This window comes from Passer montanus, unplaced genomic scaffold (genome assembly GCF_014805655.1).
Source record: "Passer montanus isolate IOZ18808 unplaced genomic scaffold, ASM1480565v1 scaffold180, whole genome shotgun sequence".
NCBI lineage: Eukaryota > Metazoa > Chordata > Aves > Passeriformes > Passeridae > Passer > Passer montanus.
In genome coordinates, this window is record NW_024365382.1 from 176,222 (window position 1) to 190,866 (window position 14,645).

Genomic DNA, 14,645 nt, shown 5'->3' on the forward strand with positions numbered 1-14,645 from the left:
AACTGTATGTCAGTCAGAAATTCCAGCCTGTCTTTCCATATCTGCTTCCACAGCAAGATGTTTACTGTCAGCTGAAAACACCAATCCCATGGCGATGAAATAATTCACTACAAGATAAACTGTCCTGATTGAGTTACTTCACCAAGGCTCATGTGAGAGCAAGATGTTCTGAGTTATTGCACCAACAAGCAACAGATAAGCTCTATTGTGGTGGGATGAGATGTTCTGCTACCCTCTCATTTGCATTTCATTTTCATTTTTACAGTAGTATTATTTGATAAATAGTATGGTTTAGCACTTCTCTGTTGGAAGAAGACAAAGTGCATTTTTGGAGGGTTGAGAACGACCCAAACAACTCTTTACGTCTGAAAAATTTCAGTTGACAATGCATCGTATGTGTCAAGTTTTTTGAAGGATCTGTTAATGGGGTTGTTGTTTTGACAAAATGAAGAAACTGTTTGATTTCAGGTACTCTGAAATGAGAGCATATCTAAAAAAGTGAATATTATTGGAAATCTCTGGTCCACTGAAAATTGATTTCTTTGTAGATACACTCCACTGAGTTAAATGTCCATCTAAAGGAACCTCTTAGGCAAAATGCAGAAGTTGAAGGACCAGGGAATGTGACTAGGGAGCTGTTACAGGGTTGTAATGGACCAGAATTTCTTACTTGCCATCAGGGTTTTTTGGGTTTCCTTTGTTTAAAACAAATTGACATGTCAAAATTTCTATCCTACGGGATTTTCCCCCCCGTTCTGATAATGGTTTTGGACTTTTTCTTAACAGTTGTTTAATACAGTTACAAAGAATGACACTGGAGAGTATTTCTGTGAAGCCTCCAATGGGATTGGATTATCTCAGAAATGCTCAGTGAAGCGAATGCAAGTTGGTATGTGTTAAAGAAACGTATGGTGGAAAACAGTCTTGCAGCAGGATTTATGTAATTGCTGGTATAACTAAGAATCTAAGACCAGATTGAATGAAATCTTTTTATTTGATTATGGCATTTGGGGGAGGAGAAATAATAAGTTCCTTATCGCAGTAATTAGCTTTTCAATTGCTAAACACTGAACTTTACAGAAAAGCATCAGCCATAAGAGAACTTTAATATTTCCAAATGCTTTTGTGGAAGGCTTACGGAAGAGTGTGCCAGTCCACTGGGGTGTTTTCTTTACATAAAGCCTCCCTTTTAGGATTCATTCATGGGAAATCTTAACAGTCTGTAATAACCCAAAATGTGTGAGGGTTCTTTTGCAAAATATACAACTGGTTCTTGCAGATATCATAGGAAAGCAAATGGTAACAAATCCTAATAACTACTGCAGGGAAGATCCTGTCCAAGTGTTCCATAAAGTAGCACATGGAACTGCAAAGTTCCACATGGTGCTTTCATGGAACTTAGCTGAAAATCACTGTGTCATGGGTTTTAATGCATTCTTGGTGGATTATGAGCACATGTTCCTCAAGCTACTGAGATAGAATCACTTTTTGAAAACATGCACTAAATCCTAAATTGCTGTCAGCCTAAATTGTACAAAAATTTGTTAAGTTTTAGGGTAAAAATCTCAACCATATATTAAAATATGCTTAAAGTTTGGAACCAAATAATTGGAAACATAACAAAAACCTATGAAAATGTTTCTGTTTCTTGATAATTTTGATTTCCCTAAAATGAATGATAGTCTGAAGCTCTTAGTGAGTATATCAGGTTATGGGTGTGGTCTTTGTCATGGTTGAAGTCAAACCATCACCTTCAAAATAAAAATCGCCAGATGTTTTAGCAGCCTGGTGTAGAGTTTAATTTCAGGCATCTCAGCTTTATTGTGTTGCATTTTAAAAGCCTTGCCATTTAAATTTTTAAAAATCACTGCGTTTCAAAAATCTCATTTGAAGAGTTCTTTAGAAATGGAACTCAATTGCCATCAGCTGTTTCAGTTGTGTTAAGCAAATTAACTATATGAAAAAACTTGCTTTAACACTTAGAAAGACTTCAAGATGTTTTTCCTCAGAGACATATGACTTGGGTAATACTTATCTGGGGTAGATATGATAATGAATATGTATCCCTTGGTCCTTCTTATTCTTTCCTTACTTTTGACTCAAACTAAGCAGTTGATGTGTACCAAGCACTTCTATTAAAGTAGCTTGGCACATAAGTGCTTTTTTACTACTTAAATACATCCAGTTGTTACTAATTAACTTATGCATCTTGGGCCAAAGCCCAACTATAGACACAAAAATGCCTGTGGTAATTAGGGAAAAATCCAGCCAGTGGAAATTTTTACAATTTAGAACATAGGGTTTCTGCTTTATAATTACAGATGACCTCAATGTAAGCGGTATCATTGTGGCTGTAGTAATTGTGGCTCTGGTGATGGTGCTGTGTGGCCTTGGAGTATTCTATGCCCAAAAAAAGGGCTACTTTGCAAGTAAGTAGAATAAAATCACTCCTTCCTCGGGTCAAAAAATGTCTTTATTTAGCAGTGTTTCCATGACACTCTCTCTTGCCCAGAGAAGCTGTGGATGCCCCATCACTAGAAGTGTTCAGGGCCAGGTTGGAGGGAGTCCCGAGCAATTGGATCTAGTGGAAGGTGTCCCTGCTTATGGCAGGGAGTTGGAACCAGATGATCTTTAAGGTCCCTTCCTACCCAAACTGTTCCATGATTTTATGATTCTGATGATGTCCTCCTTTCCATGAAGGTTCTAACTCCATGTACTAAAGCTGGAGAGCATTAAAACAGCAACACTTTGAGCAGACATTTTTATATCAACTGCAAAAGGTACCTTGAAAATGACATGGAGATGTTTGTGCAGTTGCTTAAGGCTGCCAAACAACAACCTAGGGAAAGCAATGAGCCTGACTCTGGTTCTTGGAACCCCTCCACCCTCGTTTTGATAAGGAATCCCTAAGAAAGCCAAAGTAAAATTAAACTTGTTTTAGTCAACAGTGAGGGAGTTGGAACCAGATGATCTTTAAGGTCCCTTCCTACCCAAACTGTTCCATGATTTTATGATTCTGATGATGTCCTCCTTTCCATGAAGGTTCTAACTCCATGTACTAGAGCTGGAGAGCATTAAAACAGCAACATTTTGTGCAGACATTTTTATTGTGCCAACATCAACTGCAAAAGGTACTTTTAAAATGACGTGGAGATGTTTGCGCAATTGCTTAAGGCTGCCAAACAACAACCTAGGGAAAGCAATGAGCCTGACTCTGGTTCTTGGAACCCCTCCACCCTCGTTTTGATAAGGAATCCCTAAGAAAGCCAAAGTAAAATTAAACTTGTTTTAGTCAACAGTGCCTGACCAACTAAGTTTAGATGAAAGGGAAACTAGATTAACTGTCTTCTTCCTCTGGGTCATGGAAAAAGTTTGCTTTTAGGGATTGTTGCATAAAGCTTGACATCCAGCAACCCTCTCTGTAGCGTTTACATTGGTTACCTATAGGCTTAAACACAGCAAAAACAGTTGCCAAACATTGGGGTCTGAAAAGGTCAGCTGCCTGAAATTACCAGAGGCTACAGAGCTGCTTGTTAAAGTTCACTTGGAGTTTCATTTCTACCTGAAACCTAATCTTTCTTCAGCCTAAACTCACTACACCAAAAAGAGACATTTGGTTCAGGAACTCCTTCTAGAAACTGAAGAGCTGAATATTCTAGGAATAACTATTTTAAAGAACTTTAAAACAGCTAAGGAAACTGTTCTTGTGCTAATTCTTTTTTTTTCCTTTCTTTTTCAGAGGAAAGTTCTTCCCAGTAAGTATGCAAGTAGTACATAAATCACTGCAAACCTCATTTACATTTCAGATGATTTAGTAACTATAATGATTTTTACAGCCTTTGTAACATGATTTTTGTGCAATAGCTTTCTTGACGCTGAGATAAACCTGATTCTACACTCTAGCTGGTTTCCTTAATAAAAACCAGTGTGCTGGTCAGAAAGTGAATCATTACATTACTGTGGTAAATACACAGAGATGTGTCTTTTTACACAGTTACAGCTTACACTTCTAACTCAGCTGTTCATGTGTCTCCTCTTCAAACTAGACAAAAGACAATCAGAACCAAACTGAACTGCTCTCATATCCATATCTACAAGTCATTTCAGAAAGTGTTCTGTAAAAATATAACTGGTAGAAACTTTCTGACAGTGCCTGGTCTATTACTTTGATATGGATTTATTTCACTCAAATTTTGTAATAGTAAGTCAGAATTCCTCAAGCTATTTTAGTTCTGGCCATGAGCTAGACAAAACGTGTAACTGGAAGACTTGGAAAGATGAGCTAGAGAAGGTGTTTGGCAGTGGTTTATGAGATAATGACTGATATCTAAAAGCATTCAATGGATTTGTTATTTTTAGTTTTTTCTAAGAGGAGGGGAAAAAATCCCTGAGGATTTCTGGAAATCTGGAAAAATGCATTCATATATCAGGTTCCAAAGGGGTAAACCCAGCACCAGAAAAGTCGCTATTTAACCAATATTCCTTTCCTGCTCTGTTAACAGAAAGAAGACGAACTATCAATCTACAAGTGAAAAGGCAAGGCTTTTGTGTTCACTAGTGTGTTTTAAAAGCTTTAAATATCTTCAAAGTTCCTTAGATCTGTAATGTCTTTCCATATATACACAAACTCCTCACTCCTGCTGTGCCCGTACCTGGCGACACTTTATCTGTCTGCATTTACAGCTTCCTATTGCATGGTCTTAAGTGCAACACATCATTTCAGCTTTTCACATTGGTGCAAAAGGAATAAAACTTCAACTAGGAGTGACTTAATATCACTATCTACAGTTTAAGGACAAGAGGAGTTAAAGTAGCATGAGTAATACTGATGTAACTTTAAAGGATCCCTGAACACCACCCATTTTCTTAATCAAAACAAAACATACTAAATTGCATAAGCTTAATCCTTGACCTAGTATGTATATAAGAAATTTCCTGAAACCAGCTATCTGTTTGCTCTAAGTGAGAAAGATAAAGCTTTGAAAAGCTATGGTATCTGTTTATCATTGTTAATACACTTAAAAATCAGATGCTCTGAACAGAGCTGTTTGATACCTGTATTTATGAATAAATATGAATACAGGTTGCTACTTCTGTGTAGAGTGCATTTTGTAGACCTCCTGTCTCAGAAAAGAACATTTACTAACAGTACATCAGACACATTTCTTGTCAAGCTCAGTGCCTTAGTTTCTTCTGAAATGTACACTAAATATTAACCTGCTTAAAATCTTTGAACTATTATTTATTGTAACCTTGTTTCCTCCATTTAGGATTTCAAGCATACCAAGTCCTTTGTCATTTAGAAGATTTCAGCCTCTGTGAGGGACATCAAATTACTACTTGTTATACAAAAGTATCAATGTCCTGGTTTCAGCTGGGATAATTTTCTTCATAGTAGCTGTGTTTTGGATTTAATATGAGAATAAAGTTGATAACACACTGATGTTTTAGTTGCTGCTGAGTAGTGCTTACTCCAAGTCAAGGAGTCCTCAGATTCCCATGGTCTTCCAGTGAGGAGGTGCAAAAGAAGCAGGGACAGAGCACAGCTGGGACAGCTGATCTGAGTTGTCCAAAGGGATATGCATAGAATCACAGAATCATCAAAATAAGCTGAGTTGGAAGGACCCATCAGGATCATGAAGTCCAACTCCTGGCCCTGCACAGGACACCCCAAGAATCACGTCATGTGCCTGTCACATTGTCCAAACACTTCTGGAACTCAAACAGGCTTGGTGCTTGGTGACTGCCTCCATGCCAGAACATCACACCAGTATTTAAACTGGGGAAGTTGGCCAGGAGGAGCCAACTGCTGCTGGAGACAGGCTGGTCATCAGGCAGAGAGTGGTGAGAAACTGTTGTGCATCACTTGCCTTTCTTGGGCTTTACTCCTCTCTCTCCTTTTCACTACAATTCATATTACTGTTGTTATTATTGTCATTAGTATTATTAGTATTTTATTTTACTTTGTTTCAATTATTAAACTTTGTTCTCTCAACCCACCAGTTTTACCAATTTTTTCCCTAGTTCACCCACTGGGCTGGGGTGGGGACAGTGAGCAAGCAGCCACATGGGGCTGAGCTGCTGGCAGTTCTTTTTGGCACCCAACGTGTGACTTGAAAGGTTGAGATAAAAGCAGATCTGACTAGAGCATGTTAGAACAAGTTTGTTACAAGCCTTCATTGTATTGGTTTAATAGTTTGCTGGCCACCATATTGATTAATTTGCTCTAGGCCTGGGCTAAGGTTATCACTGTGTTGTTCTGTGTTGTACTGGCTTGTGAAATGATAGATTGGCTGGTCATGAGCCTGCCTGGTGTGTGTCCCCACTGTCCTTTGGGAGCCATCTGGTGGAAACTATCCACAGTTACATCTACTGCCTTTTACCCTCAGAGAGCCAGCCCACGCCAAAAACACCTTCCTTCCCCTCCAGGATGATTACAATAGCATTTGAGAATTTTAAAGACTTTGCATATCCTGTGACTACCCTTGAAACCAACGTGGTCCTTTTGGTAACAATCAGTATGTTGTTGCATATGGTTCAGGCCTTCTTTAGGGTTAAGAAAAGATCTGTGGAAACCAAAACCCCACCAACATGTACTGTACCTACACAAACTTCAGTAACAGGCCAACCAGAGGCAACCACTCAATCCTTATTCCTGAGTAAGCTGAAGGATATACACAAATATTTCAGCTGTTGTCCTGATGAGCATACTACCACCTAGCTGTTCCAATGCTGGGATAATGGGACTAACAGATTTGAATTAAAGGGTAGGAATCACTTTGTAAGAAAACAAGCATTGACAAGGTGATTGCAAGCGAGACACAAGTCCCCAGCTTCTGGAAGTGAGTCCTGTCAAGCCTGAAGGAAAGATATCCTTACAAGAATGATACTACATGTCACCATGCAAGTGGAAAGACATCCAATACTTGAGGGAATTGGCCATGCTAGAGATTTATTTTGACCTGGACAATACAAGGTTCCCCACAGATCCAGACCAATTCCTCTGCACATGACTCATGTAGTAGAAGTTTGTAGAGTCTACCAAGAGTACACACCAACCCACTGGCAACATTAATCTGAGAAGACATCACACCACCATCTGTGGACACAGTGGCTTGCCATCTCTGGGAATTTGAAGAAAACCTCTCTTCCTCTCTCTATCAGATAAACTGTCCCAGGAGTTTCAGCAATTCAAGAGGTTATGTTCTATTCCTCATCTCTACAGACCCATGCTAATGACAGTAAGTGTTGGCTCAAGAGGGAGGATATGGAAGGTACACACCATGGGATACTCTGTGAGTTTAGCTGAGAGACCACAGAGAAGGCATGAAGAATTGGGATGGGAGACCTACCTTGACCCTAGAGACATGAATTGTAAGGTAAACAATCCCAAATGGGGGTTCTTCCAGGAAAGCTGCTACTCCCATCTCCAGTGGATGGTTTCCCAGATTCAGAAGAATGATTTCACATGGGGCCCTGAGCAACACCAAGCTTTTGACAGAATAAACTAGAAATACTTGGAAAACACTCACAGACACTTGGGCCAAGAACGTGGCATTTAGTGGGTATATTGTATCATGCACCAGCTGAGAAAACCACATGGATCCAATGGACTGTGAGACTACACTGAGAGCAATGGCCAGGGGGAACCTTCAAACATTGGGATGCACATCAGCAAAGGCCACCTTGGTGAGTCAGCACTATCCCAAGTCAGTACTTATCCCAAGTGAGCTGCCTCTGCCCAATCAAAACTTTTACTGTAGAAGAGAATAAAGTTCCTGTAGTGCATGTGAAAACTGTCCTGCAGAAGACAGTCTGAGTTGTTCCTACCTTGGACAAACTTTTCTGTGGGATAGTTTTTGCTGAAGGACTTGGGCACGCTTGTTAAGACAGGAGGATGGGCAAGTCTGGTTTGTGCCTTGAGTGGATTTCATTGAATAGCCAGTGCATTGTGTGATGTTAATTGCTGTGTAATGGTGTGTATTAGTACTTCTAAAACAGCTGCATGCCCACGATTGCACTGGGCACCTCATGGTGCCTGTTTCCACCCCTCCAGCTTTGGGGGTCTGAACCCAGCTGCCCTTAACTGCCATATTAAGAATGAACTTTGCTGTTCTGGACAAGCAGAGCAGTGATGCAATCAGAACTGGCTTCAACGTGCAACAATCCAACACCAGACACCCTCTTTCCTGCGACTGTCATAAGCCAAAAGTCATGGACTGAATGAATCCAAAAGATTTCTACGGGGATTGTCTGTAGATTAAGGAAATGGTATCTGTGTGTGCATCTATAAAAAGATGGGAAGGTGCTGGTATATTGGGAAGTGTGGGATCCTGCGTGACAGAAATGGTATGGAGTAAGCAGCTGATACTTTTCTGGTTTCATCTGGGAGTTAATTTTCTTCCTAGTAGCTGGTACAGAGCTGGATTTTTTTAATTACTGTTACAGTAATGTCAACAACACAGTAATGTTTCAGTTGTTGCTCAGCAGTACTTATCCCAAATCCAAGACTTTTCAGTGTCTGATGCTCTGCCAGTGAGAAGATGCTCAAGCCATGAGGGAACAGGGCCAGGACCCTGACCTGAACTGGGCAAAGGGATAAAACATGATGCCCAGTATTTAAACTGGGGGGAAGTTGGCTGGGAGGGGCCTTTGCTGCTGGGGAACAGGCTGGGCATCAGTCAGCAAGTGGTGATGAGCACTTGTGCTCTGCATCACTTGTGCTTCTCAGGTTTTCTTTCTCTCTCTTTTTCTCGTATTTTTACTTTGGTTCAATTATTTAAGTGCTTTATCTCAACCCAGTAATTTTGTTTCCAATTCCCTTCCCTACAGTAGGGGGAGGGGATGGGGAGTGAGCCAGAAGCTATGGGATGCTTAGGTGGGGTTAAACCACGACATCAAGGGATCTTTTGACCTCTGCTCTGTAAATATTGTTTCCATGTCTTACATGCTGACAATAGAAACTGCCAATAGTCAACCTAGCTGTGATGGCATTTCAAAAAAAAACAACCCCCAAATAAACTTAAAGACAAATTAACTTGTATATTCTATTTAGTTCTGTGTGAAAGCTTCTCATTTTGTTCATATGTACATGCAGCAATACAAGATTCACTCTTGCAGCTTGGAACAATCTATTCAAATAACTTTCATAGATGACCTCACTACTTGTGTGTCAGCCATTGTCAGGGCTCAATTTCTCCTGCAATTCTGATTTACTAGGACTTAGAGACTATTTTGGCAAATCTGATACAATTTCAAAGTGTGTAGACGTAACCTCGCTATGCTGACAAAATAAATCTTCCTGTAATAAAAGCTCAAGCAGTGTTTCAGTGTTCAATGTGGAAGTTTCTCTGTAGACTGCGTATGTAGTTTCATTCTGAAGAAAAATCATGTCAATACAATTCAAACTGTAGTATGAAAACTCTGTCAAAGTGTTTATGTAGTTTCTCAGATATAATAATTATAAATAAATAGCTCCTCAGAAGCTGAAGTGTTTGTGTCAATAGTTCATTCACAGAAATTCACATCTTACAATCTCTTTAGCAGATTTCATTTTCTTCTGGAAGATTAACTTCATCACCTTTGTGTTCATTGATGCAGTGTAGAATTAGGGCATTTGTGCCTATGCTTTTGACTGTGCACCTCCATCACTAGTGTAGGGCTTTGCAAGGAACTTAAGGTTCATGGAGATTTTTTTTCTGCAGAAGCTTTTTGGATAAACTCAACAGAACAAATAGTTCCTTCCTGGTATACCATTACAAGTGTTACAATACCTAAGCATCAAAACACAGCACACAAAGGTATTTTGCAGTTAACACTGAGCAGCACTACTCAGTTGCCTCTGTCATGTAAGAGTTGATGATGACAGCCAGCTACACCCACCATGCAGTTAAGAGCTTCTTCACACCACTGAAATCAAACTGAAGCATTACATTTATTAAATTACAACTGGTGCCATGTTCAGCAACTCCATGGCTGTACATTGCTGTTTGGTGCACAAGTTGCCGAGATCACTTTGGAGCCTCCTCAAACTTGGGCTCTACAGGAGGAATGGGAGAGAGAAAATTCTTATTAGTCTCTTTTTATTCCATCTTCAAACACCACAATTAATTTGTAATTCAAAGAAAACTAACCATTACATTGGCAAGCTACAGCAGACATTGCAGTCTACACCCCCACTGACTGATTGAATGAGGGCAGCAGTAAACAGAACAAGGCTGGAGACAGGTCTTTTTCACCTTGTGGGAGTTGTGTATAAAGGCTAAGCCTCAGTAATATTCTGCCTAAACAGCTTTTAATGACACCTGGGATAGGGGAGAAGACAGCAGAGAAACTGAAGAAGTCAACCAGAACGTTACTGGACGAGTATTTCCAACATAGCTCTAAGAACAAGTAACCTCTCTTCTCTCCCTTTCATTAGTTATCATCAGAGTACACTAACAGAGAGGAGCACACAACTTCAACTCAACTCAGCAAGATACTCTCCACAGGCAAACACTGACCCAGGAGTTCCTGATGTCAAAGGTACAGGCTCACAAAGGTCAGGGCTTTGGGCACTTGGGCTGCCAATGCCTGCTGTCGTTAATACGAAGTCTTAGAGGCAAGGGTCAGCTTATAGTAAGCATTCCTAAGGTAAAAAATTGATGTTCCTACTCATACAATTACAATCTGAAACCTAATTGAGATTAGATAATTGAGGATAGGCAACAGTGGCAAAAGAACAGTCATGTTGTGTCTGTGTTTGTCTCTGTTCCTATGGTCACACAAATTCATTTTCCTTACAAAAGCAAGTAAAATTTTAATATGCATAGTTTCACATATGACACAGAAATAAAACTGAATAAAACTGAAATAAAACTGATGTAGAGAAACTATATCCCTAAAATTGTGGAAAAATAAAACAGAAAAGCCATAGATCCTACTTTACAGGTACTCTGTTTTATCTGAACCTGACACCAACTTTACCTGACTGAAATATCACCAAAACCCAAAACATATTCAGGTGTGTTCCAAGTCTAAATTAGAATTCCCAGACAGTCTGATCAGAACTACAATCTGCTGACTATGGTTGCTTGGCCTTAGCTGGCTGCCAGATACCCATCAAGGCTCATGCTGTCTGCCCTTTCCCTTCCACGCTAAAACAAACTTAGAGCAGTTCAACAGAAGTCATATCCAAACAGCTGAAGAAAAAAGATAAATATAATTTAGCCACAAAATATTAGTAAGGAAGTTACGTCCTATGTTAATTTTCTGAAATCAGTGGCTTTCCAGAGGAGCTTACAAAATCAAAAAAAGTCGGTTTGGATGATGCTAAGACAAACTGATATTCACATTATAGTCTGCTGATCTTTTTGGCAAGAGGAGAAAAATACAGAACTTAGGCTATTTCTATTTGAGCTGTTTCTTTAGGGTGTCTGAAGGACAATTAAGATAGCCTGATCTGACTGCAAGTTTTGTTAATCATTAGTATAATGAAGACCACACCTCTGCTAGAAAAGGCAAATAATCAAAACAGGAGTCACATGGAAACAGATGTGAACTGTGCAAAAGCATAAGATTTCCAGAAGGCATTTTACAGAAAATTAATGGTACAAATATGAACTAAAGGGGAATTTAAGAAACCTGTGAGTGAACGTGTCTCTACTTGCAATTAGAATTCAGTAAGATTGTTAACTCACCCTCAAATTTAAATTCTGGAAACTTGGTGAGATCTCCCTCACCATACGCCCGCTGGAGTCTTGCAAGGGATTCAGTCATATCTTTTTGAAACTCGGGTCCTGCATCAACAGGCCCTCCAGCTTGCCTAATAAACATTAAAAGTTGTGGTTAACAACTCAGTTCTAATATTTCACATGGAAAAGTCTACATTTTCAAGCCCATTTATAAATTAAAACCTTTCTAACAGCCAGGCAAAGGAAATAATTTAAAGTATTTCCAAAACTCAAGATATGACACCTTAGGGCCTCCTTACCTTACACACAAACAAGATTCTCAGGGTAAAGGTTTTCTGCTCCAAAGGAAATAATTTAAAATATTTCCAAAACTCAAGACAGGGCCTCCTTACCTTACACACAAACAAGATTCTCAGGGTAAAGGTTTTCTGCTGTCAGTGATGAAAATACAACTAGCAGGGATCAAAATCCAAGCCTTTTGAGACAAAAGGTGGTTTTATGAGGCAAAACCACTGATGAGTATGGAGGCACTCAGGATTTTAGTTTGGTTTGTTCCAGGTGTGAATTCCTAACAAAACTGGATTTGCACCTCTTCTGTCTCTCAGTTAGTAAAGCTTAACCTTTCTCGCCAAGAGAATGCATTTTGAATGCTAAAGAAGCAAAAATCCCCTCCACAACAGGAGCTTCTTGGGATTCAAGCATCAGATAAATTAAAATAACTAAATTCTTTAGATTGCCAGCACTCAGTTGTACCAGCACAGGATCCATGCTTAGAACTGGTAAAACCGCCAAATATCTGCCTCCCTACACAGATGGGTTTGTAAGTAGGGACAGACACATCTTCTACCAGTAGAGCTAAAAAGCATCTTAATTCCTTCCCAGGAATACTTCCCAAGAATAAATTACACAGGATTACTGTGGTTTTTGTTTCCTGGTCAGCAGTTCATTCAAACATTACAATAATCTAAATTCCATCTGAAGGAACTGCTTATTAACTTAAGATGTTAAATGGACTATCCTGATAATTCCATTAATTCTCAATTGGTTTTGGAGGCTATTTCCATTCAGCTTCTGGAAACAAGACTACAGAAAAACTGTCTTTCCCAGCCAAAAAAAAAAAAAAAAAAAAAAAAAAAAAAAAGAGCTTCTTGGGATTCAAGCATCAGATAAACTAAAATAACTAAATTCTTTAGATTGCCAGCACTCAGTTGTACCAGCACAGGATCCATGCTTAGAACTGGTAAAACCACCAAATATCTGCCTCCCTACACGGATGGGTTTGTAGGTAGGGACAGACACATCTTCTACCAGTAGAGCTAAAAAGCATCTTAATTCCTTCCCAGGAATACTTCCCAAGAATAAATTACACAGGATTACTGTGGTTTTCATTTCCTGGTCAGCAGTTCATTCAAACATGGCAAGAATTTAAGATTCCATTTGATGGAACTGCTTATTAACTTAAGATGTTAAATGGACAATCCTGACAATTCCATTAATTCTCAATTGGTTTTGGAGGCTATTTCCATTCAGCTTCTGGAAACAAGACTACAGAAAAACTGTCTTTCCCAGCCAAAAAAAAAAAAGAAAAAAAAAAAAAAAAAAAGGGTTTGTTTAGCTTTCTTCCCCCTATTTACAGAGTGTGTAGACGGGTAAAAATTAACATAGCAGTGCATTCATGCAGACCTTAACTGTCTGGCTTAACTGCCCAAGAAAAATGGCATCGGATTTTTTCTTTTTTAAGGGAAAAAAAATGGTATTTTATATTAGCTATGCAAGAACAACCTTTCCCACTAGTGAAACCATAAGTGTTGCAGGAAAACACACCACAAATATTCACAGACCATCCTACAGAAGTATCAAGCTGTGAAAAGTCAAATACTTCAGGTCTGATGGTTTTTATGCCAAAATCAACAGATTTTCCCCTTTTGCCATTAGCCCCCTCCTTAAGACAATCTCCTTTACTTACTTGCTCTTGGTGTTGTACTCTCTGATCTTGTCCAAGAAGAGCTTCTGGACGGGGTCGAGTTCTTTTGCCTTGTTGAAGACAATGGCAGAGAGCCCAATGTTCCTGCGCAGCTGAATGGACACAGCGGAGTGGAAGAGGGAGGAAAGCCGCAAGATCTGTCGCAGGATCATGATGGCACCGCTACTTTAACCATTAACAAAACACGAAAGAAGGAATAAAGGATTAATCACAGCGATATAATAAATGCATTTAAAAAGCAGGAAAAAAATGGCTTGGAGCTGAAACCAGAAAAGTATTTCAAAGAGATTTCTTTTAAGATATTATGATATTTAAGATAAATGCGTAAGAAGAAAGAAAAATGTGCTTTGGAGCTGAACTTTAAAGCAGAGAGGTAGTCAAAGGTTATTTAAAACAGCATGGCGGGGAGGGGAAATTCCAGCAAATTCACCGAGCCCGAGGGCACCGTGATCCCGCGGCAGCAGCTCCGCAGCCCGCTCGCTGCGGAACCGCGACTGAACCCAGACAAACCGTGAGTTCCGCTCCCCGCGCTGTCTGAGCAGGAGAAAAGGTGACAGCTTCCACCCCAGAGTCACCTTGGCCGAGCCACTGCCTCCGCCCGGCCCCGCCGCCCTCGCGGTGCGCGCCGGGAACCGCCGGGAAACACTGGGAACGGCCGGGAACCACCGCCCCCCGCCCCGCCGGGGCTCCCGCACACACAGCCCGGCCCCGCTCAGCGCCCGCCGGGCCCGGCGGCAGCGCGGGAAGAGCCCCGGGAAGAGCTCCGGGAAGCGCCCAGCACGCACCGTGGCCGCACCGAGCCGCTCCCGAGCGAGGGAAGGAGCCTCAGGGCCTTCCGGGGCCGCGGGGGCCGCCGGGAGTTGTAGTTCCTGCGGGGGCGCGGCGGCGTCGCGCGCTTCCCCGCGCTGGGCCTGCGCGCCGCCCCGACTCCGGCGCAGCCCGCTCCCGGACCCGCTCCCGCAGCCGGTCCTGACCCGGAGCTGGGCGAG

The 14,645-nt window shown here is 40.7% G+C and overlaps 2 protein-coding genes across 9 annotated transcripts in view; one reads left to right on the forward strand and one right to left on the reverse strand.

Annotated features, from left to right (window-relative positions):
* Positions 1-9,050, forward strand: part of JAM2 (junctional adhesion molecule 2) — a 41,730-nt gene extending 32,680 nt beyond the window's left edge. Inside the window, exons 6-10 of the mRNA XM_039705633.1 lie at positions 787-889; positions 2,322-2,429; positions 3,740-3,755; positions 4,503-4,536; positions 5,271-9,050. Coding sequence (XP_039561567.1) covers positions 787-889; positions 2,322-2,429; positions 3,740-3,755; positions 4,503-4,536; positions 5,271-5,303 — 294 coding nt within the window. The 3' untranslated portion in view covers positions 5,304-9,050. The remainder of the gene's footprint in view (positions 1-786; positions 890-2,321; positions 2,430-3,739; positions 3,756-4,502; positions 4,537-5,270) is intronic.
* Positions 9,051-9,915: 865 nt separating this feature from the next.
* ATP5PF (ATP synthase peripheral stalk subunit F6) lies at positions 9,916-14,584 on the reverse strand. 8 transcript variants are annotated; one of them, XM_039705642.1, is made up of 4 exons: positions 14,442-14,584; positions 13,639-13,821; positions 11,679-11,803; positions 9,916-10,039 (listed from the first exon to the last, which is right to left on the reverse strand). In XM_039705642.1, the coding sequence occupies exons 2-4, from the start codon at positions 13,806-13,808 to the stop codon at positions 10,011-10,013; spliced, it is 324 nt and encodes a 107-aa protein (XP_039561576.1). In that variant the 5' UTR covers positions 13,809-13,821; positions 14,442-14,584; the 3' UTR covers positions 9,916-10,010. The 8 variants fall into 8 exon arrangements, with proteins under 8 accessions (XP_039561576.1, XP_039561572.1, XP_039561574.1 ...); XM_039705638.1 differs by having other exon boundaries at positions 13,639-13,818; positions 14,442-14,574; XM_039705640.1 differs by lacking the exon at positions 14,442-14,584 and adding an exon at positions 14,232-14,426.
* Between the last annotated feature and the right edge of the window lie 61 nt (positions 14,585-14,645).

Coding starts and splice junctions, on each gene's coding strand:
- ATP5PF (XM_039705642.1), bottom strand. CDS start 13,808: ATGATCCTGCGACAGATCTTGCGGCTTTCCTCCCTCTTCCACTCCGCT. Junction 11,804..13,638: donor GAGTACAACACCAAGAGCAA/GTAAGTAAAGGA, acceptor AATGTTTATTAG/GCAAGCTGGAGGGCCTGTTG. Junction 10,040..11,678: donor TCCAGAATTTAAATTTGAGG/GTGAGTTAACAA, acceptor TTCCTCCTGTAG/AGCCCAAGTTTGAGGAGGCT.